The 16,400-nt window shown below is 38.9% G+C and overlaps 1 protein-coding gene across 1 annotated transcript in view; it reads right to left on the reverse strand.

The window, feature by feature from the left end:
* PLCB1 (phospholipase C beta 1) overlaps nucleotides 1-16,400 on the reverse strand; it is a 398,236-nt gene that overhangs the window by 157,469 nt on the left and 224,367 nt on the right. The window contains exon 4 of the mRNA XM_086631124.1: nucleotides 1,012-1,152. Within this exon, the coding sequence (XP_086487250.1) occupies nucleotides 1,012-1,152 (141 nt within the window). The remainder of the gene's footprint in view (nucleotides 1-1,011; nucleotides 1,153-16,400) is intronic.

Genomic DNA, 16,400 nt, shown 5'->3' on the forward strand with positions numbered 1-16,400 from the left:
ACCACAAACTCATTGGGTTTCTACTCTTTCATGTCAAAGAAACTGGAAATTGTGTTTTTGCCAAATAGACCAATTGGCTAATGAAACCTGGCAAGTAAAAACATATCCTCCTAAGTTAAGGTTTTCATTCTATGGCCTTTTTTCAACCTAGACTTAGTACTCTTGTTGTCTGTGAGGTGACAAAATACCTCCTTACTGTTGTTAAATAACAGCAGTCTAAGGAGAAATTATCTTTTTAGCTCAATCTAGTGGACTCCAGGATGCAAACCACATGAAAGTGTGTTCTCTGTGTGGTTATCTGGAGGCTGTCATCAGTCTGTCTACATGAATGGAAGTGGAAAAGAGGAGCAGCTTCTGAATGTCAATAGGGGATAGGTAAATCAAAGAGCTCCTGTTTCACTAGACGCAAGTGTGTCATACAGAAGGTGGGAGAAGGAAAAAAATAAACGTGCACTAAATTCAACCATAACTTGCTTGTCATGCACAACTGTTTCATGTGGTGTGTTGGACAGAAATGAAGGGACTGTATACCTGCATGGAAAAAATACTTTTTTTTTCCTCACATACTTTACGGTAATGACGTTGACTTCGCAATTCTTATCAAGGGTTATCAGCAGACAAAATGAAATGCTTAAAATTAACCTTTGAGCATGAGCAGAAACAGTCACATAAGTTAAATTAGGTTTCTGATTGCTGACATACTTGACCAAACAAGGTAGAGCTGTAGATTCCCACTACTCTGATATAGGATAACCTTAAAAAGTCAGCCATTTACAAACCTTGGTCTCACAGATGATCCATAATTCTCACACACTTAGAACAAGCATAAAAGGGTGACAACTACTGAAAGATATTGATACATGTTTGGAGAGTCACAATATGCTACTCACAGCTGAGAGAAAATTTGTGTGTACCATCGTTTTCACAGTCAATCTCCACTTTTATCTCATTTATCCGTATCACGAAACAATACTTTAAAAACATTAATTTAATATGACACAGATATATTACCTTTGCTATATCCTCTTGGAATGCCACCAAGTTCAGGTATGATATATTAACCAGGTCTGGACCATAGACAACAGTTATCATTCGATTTTCCAGTCGACCTCCTAGGTTCCCAGCATCCAACAGTTCACGCAGTTTGGGATCCTGCAGGTAAATACATTAGAAAATAGTTAAAAATCTTTTGCTAATACTTAACCTAAAAGAGGTGGACATCTTCACAAATACTTCAATTTTGAAAACTTGTATTATTTTGAACATTTCAAATGTTTTAAAGAATGCAGTTAGTTATTCATTAAAATACCTAAAACTATTAACCCTGAATAAAAGAAAATCACTACTGTAAATCCTTCAAAGCCTTTGAGCTCTGTGTTGGTACGGTACAGACTAAAAGCTGTGCAGCTGATGGCTGCGCATTCCTATTTTCAGCTATTTTGTCTTCTAAGCTCAGTGTACATAAACTGTTTTGCTCATAACACAATCTGTCCAAAGGCTACTGGCCTCAGCAGAGGGATTTTCTATGATTTTAATGGATTTTAGATAAAGCTCAAAATGAGAGCTTAGGTTTTCCTAAAGAATTGAGAAGACTGCCTGGAATTAACTGTCTTAAACACTATGGAAATTGGAATTTTGGTCATTCCCTTCGTCTTCTTCTTTGCGTCCAAAAGGCCATGCATTAATTAAATTAGGAGATAGATTTCATTTTTATTTACTTTTTAATCGTCTTTTCAGGTTTATATCCAATATAGACATGACTACATAACATTTCTGTGAAGAAATGAAATATTCAACCATCTTTGTCAGCTAATAATAGCATGAACCTCAGCTTCATTGGTAGCACAAGCACGTGAGAAACCATTTCAGGTTACTTTGCAACTCTGCTAGTTTCTATTAGGCTGCAGCATTTCCAAGAAACACACTCAGTCAGTGCTTTTCAAGCTAAGAAAACTGCTTGGTCCTTGGCCTCAAGAGGACGTTTATAAAGGCAGAGACAGATGAAAAGAAGCCCTCCATGACTGAATTCAGTCCTTTGAATAGGGCCAGTATAAGTTGAAAGCCCAAGCTTCCTAAAAGGTAAGATTTTTCAGTCTGGTACAAATACTGAAAAAGGACCAGCAAATAGCATCACCGTGGGATGACAGATTCTGTATAGAGATCAAATAGCTTCAAAACTGACACAAATAAATACTGCAGTTTATGCATTTCACTCTCATATGAACCTTCTTCCCCCCCACTCTGCATATGTTTAGTGTTTACAGTACTTCTTAATATTTAATAACTTTTGAATAAGAATCTAAATCTCCACCGACTGATACAAATTAAATTTAGTTTAACAGGATGATAAGTTCAAGATGATAAAAAGGGTGTTTTCATGGCACTCGCAGGAAATCCTGTATTGGCAAGACCTCAGTCTAATGGGCATCTCCTGATTGGGATCATATCTGCTTGTAGGCAACAGAGCTATGCATATGTTCACCAAATACTTCACAAGGTTTAGAGAGTATTTTGAAGTATGTCGTATTAACTGGAAAAAAACCTACGAGGCTGTCTTAAAATGCTGAGCCTCATTAAATACTGGGTATGATGGCAAGCGTTGCAGGAAAATGGACAGAATAATCCTATTTGAGGGTTCTGAAAAGAAGGAATATGATTGTGCTCTGAAACAAAGATTATTTCATGGGTAAACAAGTTAATGACAGGCTTTCATATAAGAGAAAAACAGAAGAGAGACCTAAAAATAGTAGCTGCATTTCAGAGATGAGGATTTGAAGGAGAGAGACAAATAAATTGTATTAATTTACATCTAGAAGAAAAGCTAGAGAAACGCCCTGAAGATACTAAGTTAGTGATGGTGTATTACTAGATGGGTTATTTTCTCTTTTATTTACAGGCTGAATGCTGTAAAGCTTTGTTTAATTTCTCTGGGAGATGAGAACTCATCTTATTTTTACTCTCTACTGTTTCAAACCCAAAATCACACTGATAAATACTTCTGCTAAAGGGTCTGTCTGAGAAGAGCATCATTCTTTCTGAACTCAAACTGAACAGGATTGTCTATCTGGTTTTATTCTCTTTCACATACTTGTCATTCCTTTCTTCCTTTCCCTGGCTGAACCTCTTGCTCGCAGTTTCAGTCCTGGTGATGAACTGCAATCATATCAACAAAAGAAGAAAGAAGATAATCTTTTTCCTTCGTATTTATAGTCAACTACAGGCTGTCTCTATGATGGATCATACTCTAGTTAGTCTAAGATACGTATTAGCCATGCATCACAGAGTAAAAAAGAAAGATATCTGAAATGGGATGTTTTCCCAAAGCAAATTCATCAAAAGAGAAGGTATCTGGGACTGGCTCAGTAAGGTTTTCAGAAGTGCAGAGTAAGTGGCCAATCAGGCAATGGGAGTATGAATCTGGTCTTCCAAATCACAGGATTTATCTCCAGCTCTTAAAGGCAAGAAATTAAACAGCTCATCCTCTATGGGTTGCTGGATTTGGACGAGTGAAATGTTGAATTCTTCTACTCTGTTTAAGACTTGTCCAACAAAGTTTGAAGCACACAATCCCTTACAGCAATACATTATCTGGCCACCATCCAGCATCTATGAATGAAGGGCACACACTGCGGATCCTGGGCTTTCTCAGCGTAACCTGCAATGCGCTCCACAGACTTAAAATAGACATTTCTAATATAAGTTCAGAGAAAGAGAATAATTTCGATGTTAACATGATTCATACCCTTTTTAACCCCTGCCATGGGTGTATTTGCCCTTCAAGGGTGACAGATGCATTTCCACTTGTCAGCGACAACTTAGCCCTTAGCTGATGATCTAGGTCATATTATTTAGTCCTTAGATGGGAAGTTCTCAAACCTAGACACCAAAGCACACTGTCAGCTCTTCACGCTCCTCATGAACAGCTCTGCTCCCTTATTACCACAATTAGCTGAAGACACTACTAAGGAGATGAGCAAAATATCCTTTATCAAAATCTTGAAGATTATTGAAGCTCTATACATCAAAGTCCTTTTTAAAATGTCAGCAATTTTTCCTGTGGAGATGACAGAAAGCACATGGAAAAAAAATCAAGCAGCAAGACCAAATTTAGCTTCTTTTATGTAAATTGGATTATTTTGATTTTGATAATTCCATTTTGAGGAACGAGACTGAAAGTCTGCTGCTGTTTGGAGCTGCATTTAATATACCGGCTAACGAGTGGACAGATTGGCTTTTGGCATAAACTCTTTGCTAGACTTGGACCTTATTAAGAACATATTGAGCTCTTTGAGAGACATTCAGAAGAATTATATCTACAGAATACTGTGTATAGTAATTTTTTGAACACCTGAGCTACTGAAGCTCTATCATGTTAGGGAAAATAAACAGCAGCCTATTGACAGTGCCCACCTAACTCGTCAAAGTTCCCTTCAAAGGGCAATGACTTAAATCTGCTTTGATGTTTTCTGACAAAGGAACTTCCTTTCACCTCTTCTACTCAAAAGGTCTAAGTGCCAGCTTGCTTTTCCCCTTCCACTACAGTCTATCAGGAGCTCAAGGACTGGAGCTGCCTGAAGATTTGCCATGAAACCAGGTCAGGAAAGCCAGCATTTCTGAGAGGACACCTCTGTGATTAATGGACTGACAGATTCCCAGAGGGAGATGCAAATTGTGAGCAGGCAAATACAGAGGAGGTGAAAAAGATGGTATAGGCAGCACAAACAGCTTTAGAATCCATCAAAAATGAGATTAACCATGTCAAATTGAGGCAAGAGTTGGCCAGAGGACTATCTGCTTATTTGGCAAAATGCCCTCCCTATTTGGTTCTGCTGTCTTGACAAAACTATCAAAAGAAAATCTACCTTAAATAAACCTGAAACAGAAGTAGAAAACACAAAAAACTAGCCAGAAACATGAAAAAAGAATAAAGAAAAACTTATGGAATTCCTACAACATTAATGAATAAACACTGAATAACCATGTTTTGTTAGAAGCCAGGATCCTGTACACAGACGGATAAAAATCAATTTCAATCAGACTTCCAAAACTTTCTCCTGTTGTATTTTCCTTTCACTGGAAATCATAAATTTAAACTTAAAGAGGCTATTCAGCCACATTAACGACAACCTCCATGAAGACTGCTTTCAGCTGTGGTTGGTGTTACTAAAATGTAGCTCTTAACACTGAAATCCCAATTAACGTGTGCTCTGCACATTATAGTAAAGGCCACACATCTTTTAATAGTACCCCCAGCTCTTTAAACTCTTTTTATGAAAACTTGCAATACACCATCTGTCTGTGAAAATTTTCTGTTTTTTTAATACATTGCCATACATACACATAAAAGGCTGCTATGCAGTTCAGTGAAACTCGAACGCTGATTTAAACTCATCAAGTGGCAGCAGGTCAGCCAAGGGTTCCCCTCAGATGTAACACACCACCTTTTGTTACTAATGCTTCTCAAAGCTGCAGCACCATCTCTGGAAGCAGCTGTCTTTGATCCCAGACTTACACTAAGCAGTAAAGGAATCAGTGTGATGCTGCAGATTTACCAAGTTCAGCTCTGGGGCCCCAACACAAGAAGGACATGGTGCTGCTGGAGCGAGTCCAGAGGAGGGCCACAAAGATGATCCGAGGGCTGGAGCACCTCTGCTATGAAGACAGGCTGAGAGACTTGGGGCTGTTCAGCCTGAAGAAGGCTCCAAGGAGACCTTCTAGCAGCCTTCCAGTACCTAAAGGGGACCTACAAGAAAGCTGGAGAGAGACTTTTTCCAAGGGTATGTAGTGATAGCACAAGGGGCCATGGCTTTAAACTGAAAGAGGGCAGATTTAGATTAGATCTAAGGAAGGAATTCTTCACTGTGAGGGTGGTGAGGCACAGGAACAGGTTGCCCAGAGAGGCAGTCGATGCCCCATCCCTGGAAGTGTTCAAGGCCAGGCTGGATGAGGCTTTAAGCAACCCAATCTGGTGAAAGGTGTCCCTGCCCATGGCAGGGGGTTTGGAACTAGATGATCTTTGAGGTCCCTTCCAACCCAAACCATTCTATGGCTCCATGATTCTATAATTTTCTGGAGGTTTAACAGTTACAGACAACGTGATGGCCAAATGGAATGATATCAAAAGACTCAGCCAGAATCTCTGGGTTGCTAGAACTGTTGTGCAACTAAAGTACTATAGGAAATTTTTTGGTGTTTTGAGCCATTAATTTACAATGCAAACAATCTAAAGGAGTCATTATAGACTAAACTACACACATAGACTATATGCAGTGTGTACTACATTATCTGCACAACGTTCACTTCTGTGCATGGAAAATGTCAAACGCTGCCTACACCCAAACAGGTATCCACTGAAATCGTTCTCTCACCCATCTCATGCAGTAGAACGTTGTCTTTACGATATCAATTAAATATTTGAGTCCTACTGAAGCTATAGCCAGGAAAGGCATCCCAAAGCCTCTAAAAAGCAGACTTAAAAAAAAAAAAATAGCCCAGAATAAACCCCCACCAACCTCTACACACAAACTCAGTGTTTACCAGTGATTTTCATGACTTCTGTCAATCTCACTTGCGATTTCCAAATGTTTTCTGTTTCTAGTACTAAAAATATGCCATATTCCTTACTTTAAAACACTGTATTTAATGAATAAAAAGTTTCTTTCAGTAAAACGAGGTTGGACAGAAGCGTACGTTTTGTTGTAGATTTTAAAACTATAGTAGATAGCTACACAGGTACTTCAGAATTCCCGAGACACTGTATCACAATCCCAATTTGTTCTATGTATGTCCTGATAACTTCAAGACTGGAGAGGTTTGAAACAAAATTGACAACAGACTTTCATCTTCCATTCCCTGCTCATCAGAGTAATATTTCTGAGCATTCAAAACTGCATTTATATTTTTCTAGCTCTTTATGTATCCCAGAAGAGGGGAGATGGGGGGAAAAGAAGCATAATTAGATAGCTACATATGCAAAGAGTTTTCCAGGAAACACTCAAGTTTGTGCTTAAATTAAACGAAGAACCTTGCTAAAATAGGACCTTACATTGTGACTCTGTCGAAGGCAAAACTCCCACAGATTTTCTTCAAATAGAACAAAGTCTTATCTTCAGGAATGCCTTATCACAGAGTGTTTATCAACAAAAAAGTATATATACACATATATTTATAGTATGTATATTTCATATATTTGACCCAGATTTCTAAACATCAGATCTTAACACTTTAAGCTCCAAGTAAGCAGCTGTAGTAGGGCAGTATAAGTGAGAACCAAATTTCTCTTAAACTCAGACCACTTGCCCCTATGGCTAGATAAGGACTTCAGCAGACTTTCCAAGCCCTGACTCTGCTGAATTCATCCAACTGAACTCCGCAGTACAAGCTGCCCAGCACAGAAGACCAAATAAGGGTAGGAATTGCATCCCAATACCCTGTTGAAGCGATTTTGTACCATCCCTGGTAGCTAAAGCACACAGTTCTGGCCTGCACAACTTCTTGGGTCCGCGATGATACTTGAGAGTTGCTACTTATCTTTGTCTCTACAGGTTAAGTGTCTCATCTTGTCCACTCCATCTGCATCTACAGCCAAGCAAGAAGTAAAGCACCTCCCTAGGTAGGTATTTTCCCACCTGTGCCACAGAGGAATAAATTACCCACCTGACAGTCTGTCCTCTGCCTAATGAGTACACCAGGTGTTGGTGCAAGCCCTTTACAGGCTATGTGTAACTGCTAGAGGTGAGACAATCCCACAGCAAGTGTCACACCCCAAATCTCTCCTTGCAAAGGGACCATCATTCTGCATTGCCTCTTAAGTAGCTATGAACTGCTGCCATGCACCAGTGTGACCCTAAGAAACAAAATGCTCTTGCCAAGTGCCTTCCATTTCCTGCTAACAATCCCGACAGAGATTTCAAAGCTGGTTCAAATACCCTTTCTGTCGCACATCACTTAGCAACAGTACAGGACTAGGAACTTCCCCTCAAGTGGATTGACAGACGTCCTTCAAAGAACCATGTTTTTCTTCTCTCTCTTCTTCCTTTGTTCAGACCAAAGTCAAAACTACCAATAGTTTATTTTTCAGCAATCCCTTTCACTGATTAAAGAGATTGCCTATACACGGGAATCACACCTACAAAATTCAATGACGGGATTTTGTCGGTCTTCCCGAATGACAGTCATGTGAAACGAATATACTCCAATTACTACATCAAAGATACTCAAAACAGTGTTCTCCAAACTCTCTTTTCTATTATTGTGCAGAATTCACAGGAGTTTGATATTTAAATATATTCATTTATACCATCAACCCGTTCTTACCAAATTCATTATCATTAAACCAGAAATACGTTCAGTCCAACAAAGAGAAAAACTGCACTATCATTTTTAATACAAACATGTCTCCATACATTTCTCAAAAGTACATCAGATCAATACACGACTGAAATATTTGCAAATACTTATTCTTCAGATTTTTTTCTCATTTCTAGGGTTGCAGAATGGATTCCAAATTTTGCATATCACCATAGCTACCTATGCACAGAAACGGAGCCAATATCTTGTTCAAACCCTCGAGTCTTCAAGATATCATTTTTGTGCACACTAAGTCAGTGTGTATAAAACCAAAGGATGTTTCTTGAGAAATATCTCTCGGTAATCTAAACTGGTTTTACGTTGACCATCTGCTCAGTTAATACGGTGGAATATTTCTAGGGTAGAACACAGTATTGGGTAAAAGGAGTCAGAAACGCTTTAAACAAAGAGTCAGTACTGAAGAAGGAGACCAGAGACATTCACTGCCTTCTAGGACAGATCTTGCTTGGTACCTGCAGCAATTGTGAATGTCTTGGATGCAACCAAAATCCAAGGGCTATCGTTCCCGTAGAAATTATCAGGGATGAAAGGATACCATAAATCATACATCAAACAGTCAATCCTGATTAACTCTCTCTGTGAAACACTTGTGAAACACTTATTCCAGAACAACAATTGCTTTTCCCAAAAGAGCTTAATCCAATTCCATGCTTGAAGCGAGAACATCAATACATACAGTTTACCAGGAACAGGTGATGAAAAATAATAAAGCTACTTCTTCTATGATGTAAAACTTTTGAGGAAGGGAGACTACGTGCTGGCAAAAAGCATACTTTTCTTCAGTAGAGAAATAAGAAGTAAGCAAACATATACATGTACAAATGATATTTAACTTTGGAGAGGACTATGTCGATACGCATTTCCAAATATAACTCTGAGTTCTGAAAATGCAGGATGAACTCAGAGATTTCACGTTGACTTTCTACAATAACCAAAGTACAAGACATGGGATATTTAAAAATACAAAATATTATCAATCAGTATTTTTATAATACTTATGGACACCTAAAAAACCCCTTTGAGTATTATGTCAGCAACCACGTCAAAGGGACAGAACATCCCTAGCAATTTTGCAGAGAACACTAAGCTGGAGGGGAGGGAGTGAGGGAGCTGATGTGCTGGAGAGCAAGGCTGACAGGTCCCTTCCAACCTACAATTTTCTACGACACCATGATTTCTGTACCAGATGTGACCACTTGTGCTACAAGAATTTACCAGAGACAACCCTATGGACTTACTGATAGATACTCAGCACCAGCTTTGCCTTACACTATTTCTCCTTACAGTACAAAATCAGATGGACTTCTGGGGGAAGGGAGGGCTATACCTAAATAATGATTTCACCTTCAGTGCTGTATTCTGTGAAAACAGAATCTTATATGAAACAGAAAGAGAATTAATTGTGCTAAGGAAAAGCCTGGGGACAAAAACAGGGCCACCTCAGTCCTCTTTTTTAGACCTTTCTCACAGTTCAAGTCATCCAAATCCAGCTTCCCTCAGCTTCTCATGCTCTCATCGCAGAACATCAAGCAAATACTCAGCCTGCATATTTGTTTAGTTCTCCTTCCAAATGTCCATATTTCACGGAAATTTTGTGAAGTTCATGGTATTCAAGTTTTAAATCGCTTCCAAGACTGTGTGTTCTAACAAAAAACAAGTGACAGTATAAACCGTGTAAGTGAAATCAGACCAAACGTGGTATTTTTCAGTTCTTTCCGATGTCATTGGGATTAACAAGAAAGTACTTTGTATCTCGCAGTGTATATCTTAATTTAAGCAACAATTTTAAAAAGGTGAAACACCGAGAAGCTACAATCGTGCACAATTTCCTCTAGATGTTTTCTTATTCACGAACATTTTTATCAATTATTAGCTGCAGACGGTTCATTATTTTTAAAATGGCCTTTAAGGCAGACACATTTCCTTTCACTGCGTTTCCTTTCTCAGAACACTTTGAGATTTTCTTCAATATAATTTTAAAGGAAGAGATGAAAAGACGGTGGAAAAAAGAAACTTCTCTCATTTTCATGTTACTTTTGTTAACTCATTTTCTTTGGTCTATGAGACTATTGAAACTATAAAAAGTCTTAGAATTAAATGATCTCTACAGCAGGTTGCACAGCACATAAGGGCAGGAATAGCTGGAACAGCAGCTTAATTTTCACTTATCTATAAATCTCGTGTGCATTGTTCTTCCAATGGCTGCGTAGAGTTATTTTAATAGGGTTACTTCGGAGGTTGAGGTACAATCAGCTATTCATTTATAGATCATTTGTACAAATCTAAGATGCCTGGAATGAGTTGAATGAGAGGTATTGCATGAATGCCCACTAGGCTTTTTGGAGTGCTCCATAAGGGCTGGAGTATGATCACTTGCATGTTAAAGGATTTTTTTTAGCTGGTGGAAGTATGTACATCCAGACAGTCTTTAATGCTGAATGCACCAACTACCCACACAGTATAAAAATAACAGATGAAACACAGAAAGTTATAATTGAAAACATCTGACTAAGGAGCTGTTTATTATTGCAACATTTCAGTCACACTCATCCGGAGAAAAAAAGAAGGGGGGGGGGGGAAGAGACATTCTGCTAAGCCATGCTAGAGTTATTTTGTTCTCTTACCTGTTTGTGAGACGTGTTACTATAATTTTTTTCAATTACAAAGTCATGTGGGATGCTTACCAGTAAAGGTTTCCATTTACCCAACTTCAATTATTGCAAACACTCCCTATTCTCATTATCTTTAACCATTTAATTGTAGGAAATTAATTTGCAAGAAAATAAACCATTTCAATGATGGTGCAGCAACAGTCATAATTTTTTTCCTTCTTGGACTGTTATCAGATACTCGGCTCCTGCAAATCAGACCATGAGCTTACACCACACTCTTCATGGCACATCTATTTAACTACTGACTGCAAATGACAAGTTCTCATGCACTGTCACTTGTCATGAAACTGTCACTTCATCTTAGTGCATATCAGTAACAATAATTCAGAAGTAGAAATATATTTAGACTCTTAATATTTGAAAATTGGTGCAAAATTAGCCAGCACAGATGCACTTTTTTCCTGCAGATCTCAATAGAGTTGTCCTGGCTCATGGCGACTGCCCAGCTCAATGGGAATCGGAGTCAGGGTGCCACAAAGGCAAGGGAGTGCTCATCAGCTGAATGGTGCCTTCACTCTGAAAACGTGACTACAACCATTAAATCAGCTAAAAAGCAACATCGCAAAATCATACAGCAGATGCCACCGCTTCAGACAGCAAAGTTAAGAGATGAATTATTTAAGACTGCTTTTTAAAAGTTGGTCAGGTTCAATTTACTCCAGAGAGGGTGATCTTTTATAAGTACATTTTAACGTTTTATATAAATAGATAATAGAAAAAGGCTAGAAACAGATTCCTGTGTCAGAAGACAACAGGACTACTGGAAAAAAAAGGAGTGCAATCTACAAGGAGTATGAGTAAGAACTACAAACACGGGGTTTTTTTGGCTGAGGACAGAGAGAAAACAATGAATAAATGCAGAAACTGGATTTGGGTGGTTGTAAGACAGATTAGTTTTACTACCTGTGAAAGTACAGGAAATGTGTTCAATCATTGCTAGGAAAAGAACATCCAAACACTAATATCTTTGGTGAGCAACTGCTGAGAGAAGAAATTCTTTAAAGGATGCCATGGACATTACTTTAAGCAGTTGGTTTTGTACTCTATGGTTTTAAGAAAGAATTGATGAAGGGGATATAAAAACGGTGGCTGGATTGATTTGAGACCAGAGTCAATGAAGAACATAACACATCAACTTGGAGAACAGTCCTGATGGCAATCTTGAGTACTACATAGTTGAGCAGCCAAACAATATGAGAATACCAAGATAAGGATGATGGAAAATCAGCACATGTCCCAAAAGAAAATGGACTACATGGCATGAGGTCCACATGAAGAAAAATCCAGGTGCAGACACTTTGGTGCAGTGAACGACTTTGTGCATCTGAATTATTTGCATGTGTTACAGAATCAAAATTCTCTCATGAATACATATCTCTGCCTATACGTCTGCAGACACGGAGTATGAAGACAATGACATCAAAAAGTAGTGTCAGCAGTAACACCCAACTTGGTCCTTCAAGCTTCTCCATTTCTATCAGTTCTTCTTGGTTCACAAGAAAACCAAGGGCAACAGTTGTTGCACTTTAAAAAGCAGACAATACTCCATGAACACCTCTTCCGTTAAAAACGTAACTGCATCCTTGATATCCATCGATGGCTCTTTCCCACAGCGGAAATAATTAAATAGCACTTGGAAAAGCACGAGGAGCCAAAGGATATTTGCCACCTCAAACAAAACCTCACACCATCTTGTGAACTTTGAAACCCCTTGTCTAAGTACAAATACAAGCTGATATACTGAAATTGAGAGACAACTGGAATTCTCCATTAAGTCACATCCTTAACAACTCTCCTCACTTCAAAGACACTAACCTGGATTTACAGTAGTTGAGAAAAGGTAAAAGTTGGCAGAGGAAGTTTAACAGTGAATAATTATTTTCAGATGTGCCTTGTACGAATCATGGCAGCTTGCAAAGAATCCAATTTCTTACATTTTGAAGGTGGATCCGTACTTCTCTTCCTCATATCGCTTGCTAAGTGCCAGAGAGACTTCTAGTTATCCAAGAATTTAATGAACTACATCCAACAATTTAAGGCTGTTCCATTTAGATAAGAGGCTTTCCAACTTAAAGGATAAAACAGCCTTCAAGGCGGTGGAAAATAAAACACAGTTTGATATGTATAAACTACTCAAGCAGTTAGTTAATTCTAAAAATCACATTTTAGCTGGGGGAAGTTGAGTAAATAGGTTTGGCACGCAGGCTGCAGACCAGAAGAGCACATGGGAGGCTGGAAAGTTCTGCAAAAACTCCAGGCTGTGCTTTGTGCTCCCTCTCTTGCAGTGTTTCCCAAGGATCCCCAGTACTGAGCAAAACTACACACTCCAGGCTTTGCCCAAAATGTTTCTGAAAGGTTATAAAGTCCAATGCTTTTTGAAAATGGAATTAAAAATATTTTGTGCACATAAGATTATGGCACTGAGGGCACACTTTATCCACTTGGATCCTTTCCAGCGCATTCTTGGAAAAACAAATGGTTACAATGCACGCAATTTGGAAGGGAATATTCTGCAAACATGAGAATATCCTACATGTCACTTCCCCAAAACCACATCATTTGACACTATGGTTTTAAAGTACAGTTTGCATAAAGCTGTACCTGAAGTGGACACTAACTTCTAGGCAGAATTTAATAGCTTCTCTAAAACATTTCTGTTGTTGGAACTACATTTGCAGCTGTTTTACAACAGTGACCTGGTGCTTATTATCACTTCCAACGCAAACCATGCTATGATTCCACGATTATGCAGTAATTTATATATTTTTTGCATTCAGTCTTATCAGAAAAACCAAATTGTGTAAAGCATTTGCCCACAGAAAACATCTGTGAAAGACAACGATCCTTTTGACGTTGACAAACCAGTGAGGTATAACATCAGACCACACTCACTCACGACATGAAGGTGATTTAACATGATATTTAAATACACTAAATCATGTTAAGATGTGGCCTTTGCTCTGGAAGACCTCTGTGTTTCTGAAACACTCTTTTGTCTCTCCAGCGGAGGTGGGGAACCGTTGTATTCGCGGTGCAAAGCCAACTTCAACAACGATCAACTGCCAGCAAGGAGCAGGAGACAGGAAGATCGGCTGAAAGTGCAGCAATTGCAGGAAGATTGATGAAGCCAGGATTTAGGCTAAAGCTGAAAGGATTTAAGGGGTTTGGATCAAACTGTCAGGGAAAGAGATGCACGGTTAAATCCCCAACGCCGCAACTTGCAAAACTTGGTTATCCAGAAACGCACACAACTCTTTCCCTGTGCAACGGGTTGGAGGATCAAGCAAAGAGAGCTCGATCCTGACCTCTAACAGCAATTGTAATTCAGCTCTACCAGACAGTTCTTATGTTTTACAGTACGTTATTATAACATGTTAATATCTTGCTTTTTTTTTTCCCCCTGCTTTTAACAGGAAATGAGGAAAAAAAAACCACAAAACGTGGACATCTCTTGTGATAACAGAGGTCGAAAATACTGAATTTCAGTGTTTTCATTTCCTCCCTCTGTACATTGAGAGTTTTTCTCTCTTTCGCCTCTCAAAGTCTATTGAATTTCACTTCTCTAATATCCCCATCAACAGCTCTTGCCTCACTGAAAATGTTAACACAGCTGAAGTCTTTTTTTCTTTAAATCATTTTTAGAAAGAGAAATAAATGTATGCTTCATACTTACACATCTAAATAGTGTCTGAAGTGATGAAGCATATAACCTCACTGCATTCATAGGAATAGAGGTAAAACTTTCCCTTTCTTGCATGACTATGCAGCCAACGATGCTACTCTGAAAAGCCAGAAGAACCCAGCCCCACACTGGCTTACAGTAGGAGTATACCTTGCAACAGAAAATGGCACAATGCCCTTTATGCATTTATACCTCCTGGGATTTAAAAGCATCAAAATACAGCTGGCTAATAACTGTCAGCATGGTAGTGCTTCCCACTGGCCACATCCAAGGCTCCCTCATTGTGCAAGGAGTCTGGGAGGAGATGCTGCAGTTCAGCCACCCCCACCAAGCAGCTGGGGGTGTCTGTCATGTCATATACGGGTATATAAGTATTTTTATTCCTTTATTCCCTCCTCCTCAGTGCAGCCTTTCCTTCCAGCGTTGTCACTGTTTTCTCCACTCCAGTGGTGGTGGTGTTACTACGTTATTTTTCTTTCTAGCTTCCAATGTATAATGTCTCCAAAGACGACAGAGAAGCGACATCTGTATGCCTCTGCTACGATGCAGAATAGGTCTGCTAAACATTTAGGTATCCTTGGAAGATCTATGAAGGTGACAATTTCAATTCTATGGAGAACACATGCAACTGCTGAACGCGGTGTGTATAGAAAACCACAGAGCAAATGCTCTGCTGGTGTGAAATAATGGCATCTGTTTGCCCCAGGTCAGGGCCTCACATCACTTCGGTCTTGAATTGCACACTTGGACTGCTCTGGTGCAGCGTTATTGCTGGACATAAATAGCTCCTACGAGCTAACGCGGTGCACTGCACTTCTAGTCTTTGCAATGTGTGTGCAATATGCAATATTACCCCGTAGGTTTACAGCATGTGAGAAAAAACTTGGGGTTTTGTTACTTTTTCATCATTTCAAAAAGCTCCATGGAAGCTTTCTGTAATTTTCTGTTACATTTAACTTTCCAAGGGAGACTTATTATAGAAAACCAAACCCCAATCGTACTTTGAAAAACTCTTTTTCAATCTGTGAGATCAGATCTTTGCAGCAGCCGTGCTAACAAGGCTACCTGGAATGACAGGGTCTCTCCACCAGGAGCACGAGCAAAATGGGCGACTTACCCCATGACCAAAACAAACCCCTACAGATAAAAATCTTGTGTGTAATGGATATTATAAATAGAGAGATCAATAGTGCCTGGAGTCAGCCTGAATGCTTAAATTAATGACTCCCCAAAATAGCAGTAATACAAGGCTACATGGCACATTCTGGCACCTGCCTGAGACTATGAAGTGTGAGCGGTACAAGGTCAAAGTCATCTAGGGACCCTTACTTTCCTAGATACTTAAATAGGTTAGGGTTTTTTTAAAAATTTGTTTGGCTGTTTACATGAAAAAATGACCAAAATTCATGTCTTTGGCAACCTAGAACCTTTGAGAATATTGTATATTGTTTATATTTATATAATTAGACACAAACACACATATTTTTATATATTTATGGTTATATAATATAATTTATACTGACATCATGATCTGTTTTGAATCTTAATACCCTGTAGTGGTGCTTGTGGTATCTGCCCCTTTCTGTGACCATTAGAAAGGGTCTACTGCCTGTGCATGCACAAGTAAGAAAGGAGAGTAAATTCTCATTAATTTTAAATGTCTATTTTGATTTCAT

Source organism: Tauraco erythrolophus, chromosome 2 (assembly GCF_009769465.1).
Source record: "Tauraco erythrolophus isolate bTauEry1 chromosome 2, bTauEry1.pri, whole genome shotgun sequence".
In the NCBI taxonomy this organism is placed as follows: domain Eukaryota; kingdom Metazoa; phylum Chordata; class Aves; order Musophagiformes; family Musophagidae; genus Tauraco; species Tauraco erythrolophus.